This window comes from Rhopilema esculentum, chromosome 16 (genome assembly GCF_057945365.1).
Source record: "Rhopilema esculentum isolate cy_ngs chromosome 16, ASM5794536v1, whole genome shotgun sequence".
Lineage (NCBI taxonomy): Eukaryota > Metazoa > Cnidaria > Scyphozoa > Rhizostomeae > Rhizostomatidae > Rhopilema > Rhopilema esculentum.
Window position 1 is genome coordinate 4,507,133 of NC_142830.1, and position 19,957 is coordinate 4,527,089.

A 19,957-nucleotide genomic window follows, 5' to 3' on the forward strand; every position below is an offset into this window, starting at 1 on the left:
AAAATGTTCAAGAAAGAGCCATTGTTTGAAGTTAACTTGCCCTGTTCATTAATGACACGAAATAAGGAACTGAAACAATAGATTGTTAACCAGTTTTGTCTAGTTATTCTGTTTTGCAAAATCACTGCATTGGAAAAGCTGAAATTAAGCTTAAAAGATTTTAGAAACATTAAACAACCAAAGAATAATTGAAATTAAAATGTATGTCCTGCCCGCTGTTTTTTGCACAGCATCCTATCCTATGTATACAAAATGGAAAAATTTTTCTTTGAGGATTCTAGGGATACCCCTGGGTAACCGTTTTAGGCGTTTTACAGCTTCTACCGCCCAATTTTGACTTTATTTGTTGCAATTAATGTAAGGTTTTCATTCGACAATTTTTAATCAACGATTGCCCGACAGTAACTGAATTTTTCATAAGAGTTCTTTCATGTTGAAAAACTTCCTTTGCAAGATGATGAAGAAAAGTTTTCGTTGGAAACTGAGATAAACAGTAAATCAGATCAGTGTAATGCAATGCGGAAAATGTTTGCGGCCCGGATTTGCAATCAAATGTTGGAGATGCGGTAATTTCTAACATTTCATATTGACCGAGTCACTACAAAGAGGATTGAATTTGTTTGTTAACCCCCCTGCAAAGGAATTAGTTACCCCCTATTTCGAGATCAATGATTGTTTATTAAGAATTAAAATGGCGGTTGATTTGCATGATCCATCCGTTTGGCAAGTTGTCGACAGACGCTGTCTAGATGTATTCTGCAATGCACGGAGGCATCAAATATCACAAATGTTCTAGGATTAGACCTTTGAACTCTTATCCTGATGATTTTTGGTCCGGTCAAAGAACTTTATTTCATGAATTGTTTTGGGCCTAGCCTAAAAATTTGAAAGTGTCGACGGGTTTTCATATCCCAAGAAAATTGGAACATATGGATTGGTCAGAGGAAGAAAAGCATGAAAAATACTTTTACGAGGTGGTCAGGCAAAGCACGGTAAAGTAACCTTTGTTATTCTTAAAGTATCTAACCTCGGGTGGTTAACCTAAATTTACCGTGACCAAAAGGTGCATGGACATAGGTGTCAAAAGGTATATTCCTTACACTGCCACATCACACTGCAATCATCAAGTTGGCTGTTTTGAATTGTTAATCTTACCACCATGAAATGTTGATATTTGAATATTAGAAATAACAAGTCAGTCATTTTTCATTCTTAAAACTACCCTTATTTTTAATAATGTTGTGGCATGTTTTCTTTTTCTTTGGAAATGCTTTTAAAACAAGGAAGAATCTTTAAAAATTTAAGATAGTTTTTGAGTGCCTCCAGAATAAAGACTGTAAGAAAAATTTCTTCGCTCTAAAAAAGTCATGATAACACACCAAATGTCCTACTAAATGGTCATGAATTTCTTTCTGTTCCGATAAAAATCATAAAAAATCCAAGTCATAATAAAAAATAATTTAAAACACACCAAATGTCCTACTTAATGGTCATGAATTTCTTTCTGTTCTGATAAAAATCATAAAAACCGAAGACATCTTCAGTGGTTCAACTTATTACTTTCGAACCAAGAAACTAATAGAACAGAAATCTCAATAATAGCATTTTACAAAAGGATTTAGAATTATTATTATGAAAGAAGGGTCATTATTACCATAACAGTAGATCTATTGACTCCATTTCACAAAATATTGTTCTGAGGTTCCAAATTTTCAGTGTTTCATACGTCCCTCTGTAGTTTTTTGGTAGACCTTTTTAGATTTCTCATGTTACTGATTGGCCATAACTGATCAACAAGTATGCAGAACTAAGATAATGACTGAGGGCACATCTTTAAAACTAAATGAAATGATAATATCAAAAATGAAAAACTTTCATTTTATTTCAATTACACTATAACTATACATTTTTCACATAGACAATTTGCAACCACAGTTAAGACTGATACAATTTTAAACCAACCAATATTAAAAAGGATGTGATTCAGGGTTTGTAGAAATCATCCCAGGAAGTGAATACAGAATTATCCATCAATCAACATTTAGCATCAACTTTTCCGCTCAGACCATTCAATTTACTATACATAAACACCAGCTTCAATCCTATATAAGCCCCCCTAGCACACTAGCAACTGAGACATGACAAAATAGGGACAACTGTGACCCCTGCTCAAATGTCACGGTGCCCAGTAAAATACGTTCTTGCTACATTTGTTAATGTTTGCCCAGTCCCAGTGACAAAAGATATTGAGCAGATTTGATGAAGGCTCATCTTGTGGGCCACAAAAGTTCTCTTTCCGAGCCAGATTCTGGTCTGCTGACCATATGTTGCCACCACTGCTTGAGTATAACATGTAAGGTATGCAAGATGTTTGAATTTTCTTTTATAGAGTCAACAAATAGCAAATAATGAGTGGTAAAAACTCATATCCCAAATATTTTGACTTTAAAAATTTGAAGAAAACATTCTTTTGGTTTCGAGAAAAATTCATCCCTTGAGTGAATGCCTTAAAGATATTTCAAACAATATTCTGTTGAATGGCATATTTTCTCAGAATCAATCAGAAATGGTTCAGCACCACTGTTAAACAAAAGTAGCAAATATCTTTTGATTCTGATAACAACATTCACTTCAAAAATTTGAACTAAATATTCTTTTGAGTAGAAGCACAACTTTTAAAAAGATGTTTAGATTATTAGCAGCCAGAAAACTGCTTATGGTTATGAAAGATACCATGAAATAATTTCCAATTTGTAATGCCTTGCAAGCATATAAAGGTGAATTTATATTCTATTATCTGTGTCTACTGTTTAAATATAACAAATAAAGGTATTTTTTCTAGATCTCCTTGCTGGTCTTTATTTGTCTATATTTTACATCGTATGCAATCATAAGATATTTAAAGAAAAGGAGAGACAGCATATGTGGTGAGAATGGCTTTTTTGATTTTAAACTTTTTTACCATCACTGTCATTAAATTTTGGAGGTATCAGAGCTTTCACGTTCAGATATCAACGCGCAAGGACAAAAACTCGTGTGATAAGAGTGGGGCGTTTCTATAAAGAGTTTCTTAAGTGGATTGACTTATCAGCATCGGGTAATCACGCTCTTCAAGAGAAATATTTATCACTGGGCACGTGACTAATTGCTCTAAAGATAACCTCGGGTGCGTGCCTGCATGCTCCTGCGCTATCGTGTGCCCCCCATTGAAAGCCCTGAGGTATTCTTTTTAAGTTTTTGTTGGCATGGCATTTGAAGTTTGTGTACTGCACAATCAAGGGATGCTATGTTTAATTTTTTAAATTGTCTCTTTTTTTAGATGATGAAGAAGACACAGTTTATCGAATTTCGTAAGTTTAAATTCTGGTTATTGTAACATAAAACGCCTCATATAATTAGTGCTTTTTTGTCCTTATTCTGCAACCCAGTGTTAGAGGAAACAGCCTGAGTGCAGTAAGCACCTTTCACAAAAGCTGTCCTGTTATTTTCAATGATGAATTTCTTTTGTTTGTGACATACTCTCTTATATAATAAAATTGTAGCTTATGCTTTTTTCCTGTGACACAATCAATATGAAAACTTTGCTAAGAGACAAAAGATCTGCCCATCTGCTGGAAAGCCTCTATGCAAGTTTTTTATGCTAAATTTTTTAGCTAAGAGACTATATTTTCAGTTCTATATATTATATATAAAGACTATATTTCACACTGCCTTAATTTCAATAGCTAACCATAGTTAAAAACCTTATCAAAATTTGTGATATGGTTTCCATACAATATATCATTTGTAGAATTGTTCAAAATGATATAGGGTTTCTTTTAAAATTCAGCCTGTTGATAATCAACGGGAATATCTTGGTTAACATCAAATTAACTAGCTAATTATTTGTTACTGATAAATGGTTCTTACTTTCATGTTTACAAAAACATGAGTCCAAATCTGCCTCTAGAAGGGAAAGTCTAACAATTATGTGTATTAATTTATACAGTGCTGCTATAAGAAGTGCTTGATAGTGTAGCTTAATAGCAATTTATAGCACTCAATATTTTACATGGGAAGCTAGCTGTTTTCAGTTAATGCATACTTAATTAAATCTAATTCAGCATGACACCATAGTTTTTGGGTTATGAGAATAATAAGCTTAATGACTGAAGACTTACATACTTTACCACACTGTATAAGGATGCCTTGCAGTCATTTTACTTCTGTAATTATAAGACAATTTGTCACCTGGCTGTTAAATTTTTAGAGAGTTTTGTGTTTCTAATAGCAGATAGTTCTTCATTAAGAGAAGTTTTCTAAGAATTGCAATGCAAATTTTACATTTATATGCAGCACCATTTTTGTCTGTTTCCACTTGTCACCTCGCTTGTTAGAGCAAACATAACAAACATTCTCAAAATTCCTCTATTTGTGAAATATTTTCCAAAAGATATTGTTTGAGTTTTAACATTACGTAAAGGAGAATAAAAAAGCATAATTAAATAGAATTTGGAAATATTTTTCATTTGCTCTTGATTTGTGTATTAATTTTGCAAATTTTCTTTCAGGATTGCCTTATGTTGCTTTTCTATGTCTATTTCAATTGGAGCAGTTTTGTTGCTACCTTTCTCCATCATAAGCAATGAAGTTCTTCTTCGATATCCTCATAGCTTCTATATCAAATGGTTAAATGATTCATTGATACAAGGTGAGCATTTTTTACTCTTCAGTGTCATACACTTAGAATCTTTTTTTGTTATTTCATTTCAATCATCAAATGATAAACATGTGGATTGTGGTCCCTCCTTTTATTTGCCTTCTTCTGAAGTAGTTTTCTTGCTGAGATTAATGGACACTCCCCCCTTAAGAATTCTTTTCAAATCATTTGTTCTTATTATCTCCCTACTATATTGTTGTTATCCATTCTTTGCTAATATAATTAATTCAGCCACTTTTTAATCACAAAATCTTAAGAAAAGTGCTTGATTATGAAAGATTTTTCATTGGTTTAAAAGCAGCATTGCTTGCTGAAAAAGTAACAGCCTTTAGAAGCTATGTAATGGAAATGCATTTTGTTTTTCCTTTAGGTCTTTGGAATCAAATTTTTCTTGGTACATACATTGCTTTGTTTCTGGCCATGCCCTTTGCCTACTTTTTCACTGAGTCTGAGGGTCTAGCTGGATCACAAAAGGTACTGATCTTTTTCCTGAAGAAGTAATTTAAAATTGTTTGGAAATAAGCTTATAATTAAGTTTAACATTATATGATAAATTATAAAATTAATTCGTTTTATTTGACTTTTGTAATGTGGCCACATGGTTTTTATGATGCTAAAGGTTTGAAAAAAATTAAAGTGAGGTATGTTTTGATCTCATTTTTTCCTTTTTGCACACATGAGGGTGCCATTTTTGTCTAGAGGAAGATCACAGTGGTTGCCACTTTTGTTCACTAGGTTTTACCTGCTGTAAGTTCACTGACAGTGGCCAAAAACTGTCAGGATTCCGTTACCCTTTCGTGAAGGGCAGTATTTGTTTCACCAGAAGTATCACTGACGTTTTTAATGAGATTTTTTCAAAATGTATTTATCTTTTACTTCAAGGGTGTCAAGGCAAGAGTATATGAAACTTTTGTTGTATTGGCTTTACTTGGCGTCCTAGTCTTCAGCTTGGCATGGGTTGTTTACGGGATTGTTTTCAACAAAAATGACACAGAAAATGCTTTGAATGTTGGTATGTTGGTTGTTTTGTGTACCAAGGAATCTTTTCAATGGAAATTCTTGATTACATTTCATTCTTTTAGATTTCTTTTGTGTTTTTTAAATCAGCAAACTACAATCTTGGCCAATTATGCTGAGACACTTGCAAAAAGAGAAGCTACTTACAAATCACCTGTCCCCTTCCCCTCAAATCAATGTTGGGATAGGATTGGTAACCAATGTAGTAATCCCCACTTATTCCGTACTTAACCAACATTGACCCCAGGGGGAAGGAGGTTTAGGTCACCAGCGCATATAATATGAAGATATAGCACGCGATGCCTTTTTTTGTTCAAATGTCTCAGCTATTTTTGGCCAGGAGTGTAGGTTTGCCTTATTGGAGCAGAGATCTCAATAAGAGTTCATTGTTATATCATGATATAGTTTAAAAGTACATAATTATATGCGAAAGTTATTGTTGTGTCGAAAGACAAATCTAAATGATGATTTATTTACATGAAATCTCATTCTGCAAGTATTTTTTTCAGATTCTTGGCTACCCCATCTACCATTTATTTACTCTTGCATCTCACTGTTTGGTGTGCTACTTCAACTTTGTAAGTTGGTATGATTTTTAAAGCAAGATCTCAGTGTTTGGTCTTATTTTTCTGTTTTAATCAAATCGTCCTCAAAATCTTCCAAATAACTTTGAAAAAGGTAAAGCTGTACACATATTTGGCAAGGAGCTAACTATTCGCTGTGCCAGGATTTGAAATATTTACTGGGTGATAACCAGAATTAGATCAGTTCAGTCAATTTCTGTATAAAACCCTATTTTCCTTACTCTGATAAGTGTTAGAAACATTAGGGGCACAATTGCTTTACCTTTTGTGATCGTTTTTTATTCAAGAAGTTTCAATGTTGAATATATTTGTAGGTTCTCGTGACATTCTTTTAAGATAAACACCCTACATGGTTTTTTTTAATTTTTATAGCAAATGCGCTCAAAGTAAAACTATTCATTTTTACAACATTTGCTACTAGAGATAGCAAAACTTCTTTTCCAGTGGCTGAATAATGAACAGAAGAATATCTATCCTTTTCGTGTAAATTATTACTTTCTCTTTAAACATTTTCTTTTCTCGTGTGCTGATGGCTATAAATATTTGTATAAACCTTCTAGTGTGCACGCCACTTGGATTTGCAAGACTATTTAGCGTCCTCGGTCAATATCTCGTGAAACCACAGGTAATGAGATATTTTGTATGTTTTTCTACAAACATTAATTAAAGAAAGTAAATCTTCATTCAAAGTTTTATTCAAGTTTCATAATTATTTAGAAGTTGTTAGATGTCATTGGCAATGATTACGAAACTATTGACCGTGTTTAAAAGCAGTCTCCTGGAACAGCTCGTGAAATGCTTCTGTTGAATATTATAACGAGTATAAAGAATTTGAGAAGCCTTTGATACTGATTCAAGATACCACAGAAAAATAAAACATGGCATTCGAGACTGTGCTTAATGATCTAAAACATATAGCATGTCTGCAAAAGACTAGGGAATCCATTACTCCCGTGTACCAGAAAAGTTTTCATGATGAAACTGTGTTTCGGCCGTATTGTTCTTTTGTTAAAAGCTGTAGTAAAGTGCAGGTGGCTAAAAGGAATGTATACTTGTGTAAAATGTTTGTTATGATGGAGAAAGGCAGCAAAATCCACAGTTCAATCGTTACCTATGAACGTTCCTTCTACATTTCTTTGTAGTTTTTGAGGGATGTTGATGACGAAATAAATGCAATTGAGCTCCAAAAAGAAAGTCTAGTACGGAGATTAAATCATAGAGGTTAGTAATGCTAGTTTTTTTCGACAGCTGTCTAACTTTATAACTTTTTGCATTATTTGATTCTGTGGTAGATTTAATTGGATAGGGACAAAATTATTTAAGTCTACATCGGTTATTTTAATCTTACTACAAAAGTTCGAATAAAGAAAAAAATAAGAGGGATTTCAGTGGGTTTAAGGATGGTGGTTTCCTTTCCAAGAAACAGATAGAATTTAATTAGCTGTTTTCTGATTGATCGAATGATAACTTAGTTGAAGTTACAATAGTTCTTAGAAGAAAGCAAAAACATATAAATGTGTTTGCATTGTTGTTCAAAGCTTAGTGATGCAAGAATATTAGTAAGATAAGTATAGTTTCTTCAAATTAACTTTTGCTTTTTAGCAGATCCAAGCAAGCGGTTTTATACAGGACCATTTGAAAATGGAATGAATGGAACTTTTTCAAGTAGAGATACAGATCCAGAAGCTAAAAAGATCTTTCAACTAATGGAAGAACAGCGAGAATTAGGTATCGAATCGTATAATTTTAGTGTATGGCACTTATTAAAGCTCTCAGATGCAAAGTCCGACCATTGAGGTCATTAATCTGGTATATCTTAAAAATTTAAATTTGATGCTTGAAATTTTCTGTCATGGCCTTTTCCTAGCTGATAGCTTAACATAGAGTGACATTGCGTCTTATTTAGATCATGCATTAGAGTAGTATTTCTTATGTAACAAATTTAAGTTGTCTCGATAAATTTCTGTATTTTGAAGCAAACATTTCCTTTTTCTTATTGAGGCCTATAGCTAAGGCATCATATATCAACTGGGTTTCAATTGATTTTACAGAGCGCGAACGGGATGCGTCAGCTTGGGAAAGAAATCTGCTGTACCCAGTTTCTCTTTTGGTGCTTTTAGCTCTGACAGTAGGTTGAACTTTCACTGAATATTGTTTACTGCTAAGAATATTCACAATATCATCTTAGAATATCCTATGTTATTTTTTTGTAGCTTGGTTTGTGGCTTTTGAGCCATTGTTTCAAATTTCAATCAAAATATTTGGAAGCCCTTGGAAACTCAATTTACCCTGTCTGGACGGTCTTTTAAAAGTTGAACATTTTTTTCTTCTGTCTCAAATCTAATCTTTAATCTTTTTCGTCAAAATGAACCTAAGAATTGACGGAATGTTGAGCTGAACTCTGGACGTATCAGAATCACTGTAATTTCTATTTGTCTGTCAAGTACCACATAATATTTCAACTCCCCACAGTCGGTGATTAAATCTTCCATCGCTGTGATGGAGGCTCCTTCTTTTCATTCATAAAGACTCTCTGCCAACGTAGTGACATCTAAATCTCGAATTACTCTTATTGATCATATTTATATTAATCTGATCATATTTATATTAATCTGATCATATTTATCAGATAGACGCAAGAATCCCCTATGATGAAATCAGAAACTCTTTTTTTGTTTGATTTGCTTGCAAAATCTATGCTGATAGTTTTTCATTAAAATTTTCATTAAAGTTTTTTGTCCTTAAAGGCAGCTTGTATGTGCATGGTTGCACTGAATTCTTTGAGTTTGCTGTTTATGAATGGAAAATTGCCGTTCAAAACACACGTACGTAATGAGTCATCGGATTTTCCCTTTTTATCCATCTTTAAACTTTTAACAGTAAAGATATTGACAGATTTTTGACATAATCATATAAGAAAATTATCTGCCAATTTGTTTTATGGTCTGCAAGTTCACTCTGCATCCCAGCACCGTTTTATTTTGGAGCCTCCGTATAACAGATCGCGATTTAGCTGATGTTATTGTCTGTTGCCAGGAGATGTCCTTGTGTTTTTGTTGCTTTACAAGGCTTTAAAGCCGGGTGAAAACATTTTCATACTAGATTGCGTGCGGTACAATATAATGCTATAATAGCGATGAATGTAAGTAAATTCTACCAGGAAAATGTTATCTAATCATTTAATTAATTTTTTCCTGGTACAATTTACTTACATTTATCGTTATGAAACATTTTCGACAACGCTAAGTTATTGATCGTTGACTGCAGTTTTTGAAAATTGTCTCCTAATAGTGATATTGTCGTGTAATATCGTATGTTTTACCATTCATAATGCAATTCTCTCTTTTTACAGTATGCTGCACTAGGGAAGGTGTCTTTCTCAGCCCTCGGGTCGTTTGGATCAATGATTGAAATCATTTTGATATTGTATCCTTTCGTTGTATAATCAATGATTAGCAACTTTCGATTAGAAATACTAGCAAAGTTGTAGCTGCTGTTTTGATATCTATAGATTTGAGTGCTAGGTATCCCCTTTGGTGTGTAGAGCAGTAGGGTTGTAAGCGTCAATTTCACGCTTAATGCAACAATAAGGCAACTTTAACAGCACACACAGCTCTGCTGTTACTTCATCGAGTGCTATAAGACAGGTAGATAAACAGTGATTTTCATGGCATCATAGATGAATATATAGAAAAATTGGTAATTTTAAATTTTAGATAGAGATATATTCGAGTTTCATATTTCACGAGAAAGTCTTTTACTAATTAACCTTAATAAATCTTTAGTTTTATAATGGCTGCCTCCCTAGTTGGCTTTTATGGTATGCCCATATTTCAACATCTTCGTCCAAAGCGAAAGAAAACTGGCATTACGCGGGTAAGTCCAGCATTTTAGAGTACGTTTTCTATTTACATTAAAGGACCTCTAGCCTGCTTTATTAAAGTTTTCCTGAAGTTTCCCCAAATTATTGCGTTACTTCCTAAAATGGTAATCATTTGCATTAACGCTGGCCCTTGAATAAACACCGACAAATTTTCCTTGTTTTGAAAGAAACGTTTATTCGAGGCCTAGCGCCCGGTCAGATTCTTTTAAAAAGTTCGGTTCCAAGAGGCCATTGTAAATTATAAACTTCTGTTGTCTCAGATTGAAAAAGATTGAAAATGCCTCAGATTTAACTTAAAAATACAACGAGAACCTTTTTATTTTATTTATTTCCTCTGTTTATCGATTTTTACTCAGGCCACTTAAAGCCTAATTCCAAATTATAGATTATGTAGTTTGGTCTTTCACAAATTTGTTTACGACAAACGAAATTACCCACAGACCGATTTACTAACTTGGGCTTGCCTACTCTATGTTTAATTAAAGTATAATTTCTCCAATTAACAGCCTTCACACCTAGACATATTCTGCTTTGCCAGAACTTGTGGATTATTGGTCCTTGATATGTTTCATACATTATCTCTTTTTAATTTTGCACACGAGTAAAAGCAACAAGTTTTTTCCTTTAAAGTGATTTTGATAAATTATTAATTGTTTTTTACATCAATATTTCATTTCTATGTTATAAGAATTTAAGCTTGCTTTCTTTTACCAACTGCTTCAAAAGTTTTCTTCCACTTTTCAGAAAATGAATTCTATGCTTTCAATTATTTAAAGCCAAAACCAATTCTATTGCCTATTTCAGTGGTTGGTGTGAATCTAATTTACCCGCAACACCGATCTTTTTCTTCGGTTTCTTGAGAAAGCCCAGGTTCATTATTCCTCACTCTCGTACCTAGTAAACAAAAATGCACAATATATTTCTGTGAAAAATGAATGCACGTTTTGCATAAATTACAGACGGTTGCTTCATCAAATGAATTATAGTTCTCTTGCTCAAAGCTGAATGTTTGCATGCAAATTTTACATATAATTTTCAGAACACGTAAGCCTGATTTTCCAAATTTTGGTTACTCTCTCTAGTAACCCTGCCATGTTATCCAGTTAACTATAATCTAAATGTACATCTTGTTTTTAGCTAATCGCCAACTGCATCGTTTTTCTGGTTCTCAGTTCTGCATTACCAATTTTAGCCAGAACACTCGGTAAGTTCAGGTTTGTTTGCCTCAAAAAGTGTTTGATAGAATACCAACAACAACATGCGTCTATCATTTACAATCGTTTTTACCGTAGATGTAGGGATATTTCAGTCTCCACAGCTTCTATCCTCAGGCTTGGCCTTTCTACAATACTGAACCTACATTGAGGTTTTGTACTACTCTCTCCCTAGTTGCTTGCCAATCATCGATGTGTAAGATGTTTTTCCCCGAGAATACTACCTGACTTGCGTTTGCACAGTTCTTTCAAACTCTTCTTTATAAAATAAATACGTCTCTTAATTTATCATTTTAAGAACTTAATTCATCTTATAGTGTCAAACAAACAGTGCATGTTTAATTTTGTAAACTGTGCGAGGAGACTGACATCTTTTTTCTCAGTTTCCTTTGATTAATTTACGCATATCTTTTCTTGTGCATAGTAAAGATAGGATCTAGCGTTAGCCCAATAAATGAAATCGAACGTTCAGATAGCTCAAACGACTGTTTAAAATAGAGCAGTTAACAAGTGTCATTTGCCCCTCATATTCCTCTTAGAACTCTTTCCAGTCGACCAAGCGCGGGTGCGTGAGGTTTTCCAACAGCTGTCAACGTAAACAACTATTTTTTGTTGATTATATACTGAATTAGGTTTTTGCACCATAGACGATCAACTAAGAACGTAACCTTTACCGCAAAGCTTCGCTCATTAATCTTTCAATTTTGATCAGGTATAACTAAGTTTGATTTGATGGGAGAATACGCCAAGCTGGATTGGCTTGGTAACTATCACGTGGTGCTGTTTTACAACTTGGTCTTCGAAGCCTCGACCTCGCTGTGTCTGACACAAAAATTCACCTCGACTGTTCGTAGAGCACTTATGGAACAAATGCGGCAGTCCGCTGTTTTTACGAGGCTTAAGACTTTAAAGCAGAAATCTTCTTAGATATTCTTTCAAAATATGATGCTATTCAAAGCTGTTTGCTCGTAGGTTTGTATCAAAGTCTTTGCTTATACAAAATTGTATCTTTATATCGTTGTAAGTTTAATTATATTTTAAAACCCAGTTTGTTTGAAGTAAACAATATCGTTTAATCCCTGGTATATATTTTAATTGTTCAGCTTCGCCTATGTTGTAATTTTCATGAGTTTTCCATTTTTAAGTATTGTTCTAAACAATCGCTCTCAGTTGGAATGTTAATTCCTTATTATGATATTGTTACGAGCTCGGAGCTTTTTCTACTGTCAGAGTACGATTTTATTTGAATGATTCACAATAAAGAATTGAATTTCGTAAAGCGCCATTGTAATAGATGAACTGCTTAGCCTAGAAAATAATGGTTGTTAAGCATCGGATAGCTTAGAATAAAATATTGACAACACTATAGTTTAAGACGACATTACACAACATTTATATCTATCGCGGTTTCTGCGAATCTGTATTAGCAGATAGATTATTAACGACCCTTTTCATCAAATGTGTTCCTAGTAAACTTTTAAAAAAGAAATAATAAATCATTTTCGTAGAGATTTTCTTCGAAACATTGTAATCATTATCTGTTTGTGCGATATCACACCTGCTTTGTCATTTCCTCTTTGCACACTTTTTCATTTAGATAATGTCCAAAAAAGTAGAATTTTCTCGTATATTTCAAGAAAGGCTACCACCCAACTAAAAAAGGGTCAACATTTAGGCACGCTAATATTACTTCAGTATATTAGTCTCTGCTTGTAGTTTTCTCTGTCAGCAAGTTTCATTGATAGGTCCAATTAATCTTGTGTCAAGGGTAGATAGACAGGGGATAGTCGATTTGACACCCCCTCTCCTCAGGAGTCATGGATTGGCATTTACTTGGCATATTCGGCATTATTTAGGCATAAATTAAAATAATCAACCTGCTTCTGAACAACCAGCCCCCAGCATCCATATCTAGTGCATCTCTAGTGCATACATTAGAAAGGCTTCTGTAAAGGGAATAAACTACCTCTAACTATTTTGATAATCATAATCATGATTAATGAGATACAGAACCCTAAAGAGGTACAGCAATGATGCTACCCCCAAAGTCAACCCACCGCTGATATCTGCATAGATAAGGGTATTCTCGTAAGTTCTATCAAGAGCAAATAGAAAATTTGACAAAAAACGTAAAATCAGAACTTGTATCCACTTGTGATATAGTCCCACGTTGTGTCTTTCAGAATTCGTAATGCAGTCTGGCTTTATTTCTGTCATGGAATGCTGTATTTCTTAATTGGGCCAAGTTTATCCCTGGCTTTTAATCGCTCCCAACCCTTCGGTCTTGATGTGCAACCTAAAGATACAATATATAATATGCTTTGCAAAAAAGCGAAACTAATGATGAATAAATAGCTTTTGGCCTCATTATCGCTGTTTCTGTCGGTTCAAATGCATTTACAGTTATATCTTCTAAATTCCAACTGTTCGTAAGCGTTACGTGCTCGTATTATTTTTACATACCCCTGTTATATTTCATTGTTTCATAGCTATTCTTCTGTAAGTTAATAATTTCATTACGATATTATATGATTTGTTATGCGAAAGAACTAAATAGCTTTAACGATAAGCTTCATCTAGGTACTACGTTTTTCATATAAATATAGATATCGAGAAATAGTTCATTCGTCGATAATTGTTTTGTCTTATATTTTGGACTGCTGTTCTTACGATGAGTGTTGCCGGGGTCATCTGTTGTCGTTTGCTTCCGACTTTGATCGTGAGGTGAGCAGTACATAGACAAAGAGACAATTGGAGTAAAAACAAATGAATTCTGACACAAGTAAACAATCTAAGCTTAGGGAAAGACAAGCATGGAGGTCTTTATTTGCAATTGAATTCCCCCGTCACTAGTTTCCCAACTCTCAACATTAGATTTTGGGCAAACTTCAATTTTGAGAGAGGTTCCACGCAAATAAATTCCTGCGTGCTTTTAAAGTTCATTTATTTCTAAAGTAAGCGTCGGAGAGTAACCGACGGTAGATTGCAACATGTCAAGACCAGGTTCGTTGAGAATCCTGCTTATTTGCTGTGCACGTAACAATGAAAGTGATATCCTGTATTGTGATCTTGTGAAAAAGAGATTTCATTGGCTTTGTGTGCGAACCGTTACCAAAACCTCATAAAATTTAAACTATTTCCACGAGATTAAACCAAGAAAAACAAAAGTATTTATTTCTGACATTCAATGCGTATGTCCTTCTCACATTCTGCAGCTGCATCAAGAGACAGACATCGCTGCATTTTATTTCATTTGTGTGAAATCAATAACTTTTGTTATTCATGGTTTCGTTGTCATGCGTATGGAAACCCCTTATCCTTGTAACATCAATATTTATGCTGCCTGCAAAGAAAGCAACAGTGATTTAGGACAAGAGGAGAAGGTATGAACCACGTGCATTTTCCTTTGCTACACTTGTATACAGTAAGACCGTGATCTGAATTAACTTTGACTTTTTTTGTCGAAATATCTCTTTCCGTTCGCACGAAAAGGGTCCGACTTCATGGCTCAACGAGTGTGGCAATCTTTCAAAACAGCGTGTTATTTATGAACTGTATAAACACTAAATGTTGAGGTTTTGTTTAAGTCATATCAAGGAGGACGCTATCAAACCTGTTGTTCATAGAATTGAAACGAGAGGTTCATGAATCCTATCACCCTTGTGTTGCTTAGCAGTTGAGCTCTCGTAGATTATAATTCTTAGGTATTTTCTTGACTGACTGCAAGCAAGGCGACTACACTCTCAAACTTACCTTTTCTTTGAAATAAGGTAGTTGCCTCAGTTGAAATGCTGTGAATTTTATGATGGTGCGGAAAACATTCCTAGAAACTTTCAGTACTGAACCAAGCACCGTCATTGTGTTTCCTGTATCATTTTAACAAATGTTTGGTAGCTCGTGTTCAAAAATTGCCCGTTTTGAAAATACAAAGCTTTTTTAGGCCCAAATTTAGCAGAGATTCAAATAAAACAATATATATACTCTGAGTGGGTAACAACAAATAGGTAGTCTGAACCAGAAGAAGTAAAACAGACAATTTGGACCCACTAGAAACAGGTGCATCATCAGCTGTAGGCTGTGTAAACCTTATATGAACACCTACTGAACAGCCTCACTCCAAATACACTACTTTTCTAATACGTTTCCTTAGTATTCAGCAATGTCTATTGACTTTGTTTGTGTTATCTCAAACGATGCCAAGTACATGTTGTATTAGCCGGTTTCTTCTTAAGACTGTGGCGTTTTATAAATTTTCTATTGAGAGAATGAAATCCTCGACACACTTTCTGAATAAGCCTGAATGTCTGTTTCTAGGTTTCTACGTTGGCTGAATCCGTAATCCGAAACTGATGACAAAAAAAATTAACAGAGAATTCATAGTAACAACTAGTCAACTATAAGTAACTGGTCAACCATGTCGGTCGTGGTTACGGCCAACGTACCAAGGTGTTTTATGAACAATTTCAACACTTTATCGTTCTTTGTATTTTCACCCTTTTTGCAATAGTTTTTTCGAGAAATTACGCATTACTATGTTCTTCTCTCTAGAACGATGCTAACCATGAGTGTAGTGTAGAGAACGTTCACCACTCTGAGCAACGGGCCTATTGATTCTCTTCAGCCTGTTGCTAAAAAATACAAAGAGATAAAAACCCCCAAGGGAACCTTGTCTATTGTTGTAATATCAGAGATTCAACTTCGCTTTTGTGGTAGAAATCGGTAATAAAATCTGGCGAATGTTGTCCTTTCTCAAGAAACGTGTTCAAACTTGAAAGAAACTTGTAATAGGGAAAACTGAATAGCTACCATTTCTTAGTGAGTATTGATTGACTTTCATGCCTTTTGGCTACTTCAACCTATGGATTTTTTACACCTATTGAATATACTGCATGGAACCACAACTAATAGGTTAGATACAAAGATCACTTACAAGGAAAAGGGTTAGGATGACTCCGGTTTGATTTCGACCGAAGTGGTCACTCAGTTTTGAAATGTTCATGGATCACGAGATAAAACCTCAAACCCTTCGTTCTTCATTTTCGAAACACAACCTGCAAAGTCATTCTTCAAACAAAACATTTTGTACCCAACGAAGTACCGAGGCTGCTATTCGCAGCCGAGAATCTCTCAGTACAGACTCAAAATGTTAGACTCAGAATTTCAGAGACTTTGAAGACTTGGAGTGTACGTATAAGATTTAGAAACTTTCATTCTTGGCAAATTCTAAGTTTCCTATTACGAATGCACCCTTCTCCAAAGAGACTAAGCCGCAGAAAGTCCTTTATGCTGATGGTAGGTCTCTACTAAATAGCTTCTAAATTGAACTTATTTACCATAACTTTTAATCGAAAATCGAAGACAGTAGGGCTGCCATGCTATATTGACGCCCATGTCTTCACGACACAAAGACATAAAAATTCCTGTCAGAAGTAAACTGGTAACCATGAGCTTCGACACAGGTTGGAAAGTGGGGAGGGGAGGCAAGGAAAACTTTAACACCCATAGCCAAAGATTTGGAAAAAAGGCTCTATTGTTTTGCAAAAAAGTAGGGGGCCAAGGCTCCCCGGCCTCCATTCGTCAGAGGCCCTGGTAACTGGCAAGCAATTGAAAGCAATGAACCGGGTGCCCGTCATAAATGTCTTTCAATGCCTTCAGCTTGCGTGTGTTTCACGTCTTGCCATTTCACCAGATATAACGATCCCAAACACGCGTTTCCAATATCCAGTTTTCGATTTCTATTCGCCGGTTTCAATGGATTTATCATTTTAAAAACTATCTATCATTATTACTGAAACTCGAACGATTGGGACTGAATTACTTTCGCGACAAAATATTATTTTGGTGATTCAATATCGCTCAAAAGATAATTAAGAAGAATAATTAACCTACTCCCGTGTTTGTTTAAGCAATAATAGAAAGGTAATTCAGTTTTAGTCAATAAACTACTTCAATACTCACACTGCTTGCATTTTGAGAGTCGTTTGTTGTTGGATATTAACGAGAACGCTGTTAGGAGTTAGAGACTAAGGTGTGATAAAAGATTATGTTTCTTCGAAGGCTTTTTACACCAAGAAAATTGATGGACTCCAATAACCAGTTGAAGGTAAACGGAATTATATTCAATAGTTTTTGAACGATAAATAGTTTTAGAGGGAATTTTGCAATATTAGCTTGTAAGTATTAGTTAGTTACTTAAGTGGATGAAAGTGCCCATTTTCTTGCCAAGTCTAAACTTAAAAAGGTTGTATTGTTGTGGAAGCTCTTGCCTATAGTTTTATAGAAAGCATTATCTTGGATAAAAAAGCATATTAAAGATATAGCCTTCCTACTTAATGCAAGACAGCATCCTCCCTAAATTGCTTTAAAAAGATTTGTCGATGCCTTAACTTTTCATCTAAATAAAGTATCCTTATTAATAGGCTTTATAGTATGGTTCACCTATATCCTAGTACTCTAATTTTATACGTATACAAGCAAATATACAAACATATTTTTTATCTGAAGGGCCTCTTGAAAAACAGCTACGGCTGAAGGGCAAAAATCCAAAATTTGAAATAAGAACGAAGAGATATGAAATGTGAACTATGAAGCATTAAATACTTATCTGACCTCTCTTTGATAAAATGGGGGAGGCTAAACTACCCCCCCCCCCCCACTCAACCCTCGCTTTCGTGATCCGTGAGTGGAACGGTTATTAGTTGTTGTTTCTTTATTTGTCATTTTTTCCTTTTAAACAAAGTCTTATTTCTTCCAATTTTTGAGGCCTTAGCCTTCCCCTTGGAACTAGTGACGTGTGCAGTAGGCTAATTTTCTCATTTTAAGTTTGACCCATTATCGCATAAACGTTTCTATATACATTGTTACTTAGTAAGTTACTAGATAAGTATTATTATTGTCATAACAATTAGTCTCATTAGTTATCGTTAAGCTGGGTCAGTAGATTGAGGCCAATCCATAGGAACAACAGATGGAAATTATATGCGCTCGTCGCTGACAGCTACGGCTAAGCATTCGATAAAATCTAGATATAAAGAGCGTTAATAATAAAATAGGAGGAGGAAGTCTATAGGAGAATGTAGGAGACCCTCCAGCATTTGAGCTGTGGAAGGTTAAGCAAAAGGAAAGGAAAATTGACGAGAAATTTTCAAAGAATTGAAAGAGACACACATGCAGCTACAGACAGCGGGTATTTTACCATGTTTCCACAAGTCAATTAACCACTAAATTGAATCAAAGATGAAATTATGGCAATGGTTATAATCTTTTTTTAAAAATGTTTTCATAAGAACACGAGCCTCAAAATTGGTCAAGAGTTAAAAACAAATTAAGAACAAGCTAAGGCTGAGCTACTTTAAAATGCAATTTTGAACAACGCTTATCTCAAAAACGAGGATTTTTAGCCATGTGTGGGTGCTTTTTCGCTGAATATTCAAACTTGTTAGCAAATGAAGGTTTTCTCACTCCATTTGTTGGCAAATGAGACCTGAACACTTCCCTAGAGCGAAAAGCTAGCAATCACACTGCTTACACCCTATTAATTAAAGAACAAATTAAGAACAAAACAGCCTCAGATTATGGAAAAATTAAGAACAGTCAGCCTGAACTTAAACTTACTGGTTCTTATAAAAAAGAATGTAAAAGCACAAGAAAATCCCTGTTAGACTCAAAATTGAACCTCGCTCTATCCCCAATCTACGACAAGTCAGTATCGTTAGAAACAGGGTTCTTGAGTGTGCGTTTAAAATACTAGTGTGTTGGAATTACGATTTTACCCGGACAAAAATAATAAAAAGCCACATTATATGTACATATTCTGAAAGACAGTTTCATGCTGAACAACTTTTATTCAACATACACGCCCTTACAATGTGGAAATAAGTACTTTTTGGTCAAAAATTGCAGATAGCGGGCAACTGGGCAATAGAATGTATACAGTGGTGGCGCCAGGGGAGGGCTAGGGCGCTACAGTCTCTCCATCGGAAGCATCTAGCCCCCCCCCTATCGGAAGAAAATTTTAGGTTATTGTCGGAGCAAATTTGACAAAATAACGTACGAAAACTGCATATTATAGTCAATTTAGCCCCGCTGTTGGAAGCTCCAACCCCTCTGTCGGAAGATTTCTGGCGCCACCTCTGAATGTATAAAAGTTTATTTATGAACAACTTACATATTAACAAGATCAAAAAATGCAATGATGAAATCCTATCCAACAAGGAGCAGCTTAAGAATCCCGCTAAACATTTTGAAATTTCTGCAATCCGTGTATTATTTTAAAAAAATCTGCGTCCGGTTAATGTGTAGAATTCCCTCGTTCCGTTGAGAAATTGCCAGATTTCTGCAATCTACGACAAATTTCCCTAAAATTCTGTTCTACCGCAAACACTGATGACATCTTCATTTGGAAAAAAAGGCAAGGATCTACCCTGTGCCTTGCAGACAAATATCCTTGCTGGTAATAACTGCGGGTACGAAGGTCTTTTAATGCAGAACACGGGAAAAGGTGAACCACGTTGAAGTATATATATTTGTCTCAGGATTTCCCAATTTCCAAGTCCGGGTT

The 19,957-nt window shown here is 34.7% G+C and overlaps 1 protein-coding gene across 2 annotated transcripts; it reads left to right on the top strand.

Moving 5' to 3' along the window:
• The first annotated feature begins 91 nt into the window (after window positions 1–91).
• LOC135682639 (limb region 1 protein homolog) lies at window positions 92–12,324 on the top strand. Of its 2 annotated transcripts, none has more exons than XM_065197608.2 (16): window positions 92–992; window positions 2,843–2,927; window positions 3,320–3,350; window positions 4,551–4,690; window positions 5,070–5,173; window positions 5,582–5,711; window positions 6,226–6,294; window positions 6,861–6,925; window positions 7,443–7,521; window positions 7,903–8,028; window positions 8,352–8,428; window positions 9,048–9,125; window positions 9,653–9,726; window positions 10,086–10,176; window positions 11,321–11,387; window positions 12,110–12,324. In XM_065197608.2, exons 1-16 carry the CDS (start codon window positions 930–932, stop codon window positions 12,322–12,324), a joined length of 1,494 nt encoding a protein of 497 aa, XP_065053680.1. In that variant the 5' UTR covers window positions 92–929. The 2 variants fall into 2 exon arrangements, with proteins under 2 accessions (XP_065053680.1, XP_088969080.1); XM_089112954.1 differs by having other exon boundaries at window positions 7,906–8,028.
• Window positions 12,325–19,957: the final 7,633 nt, after the last annotated feature.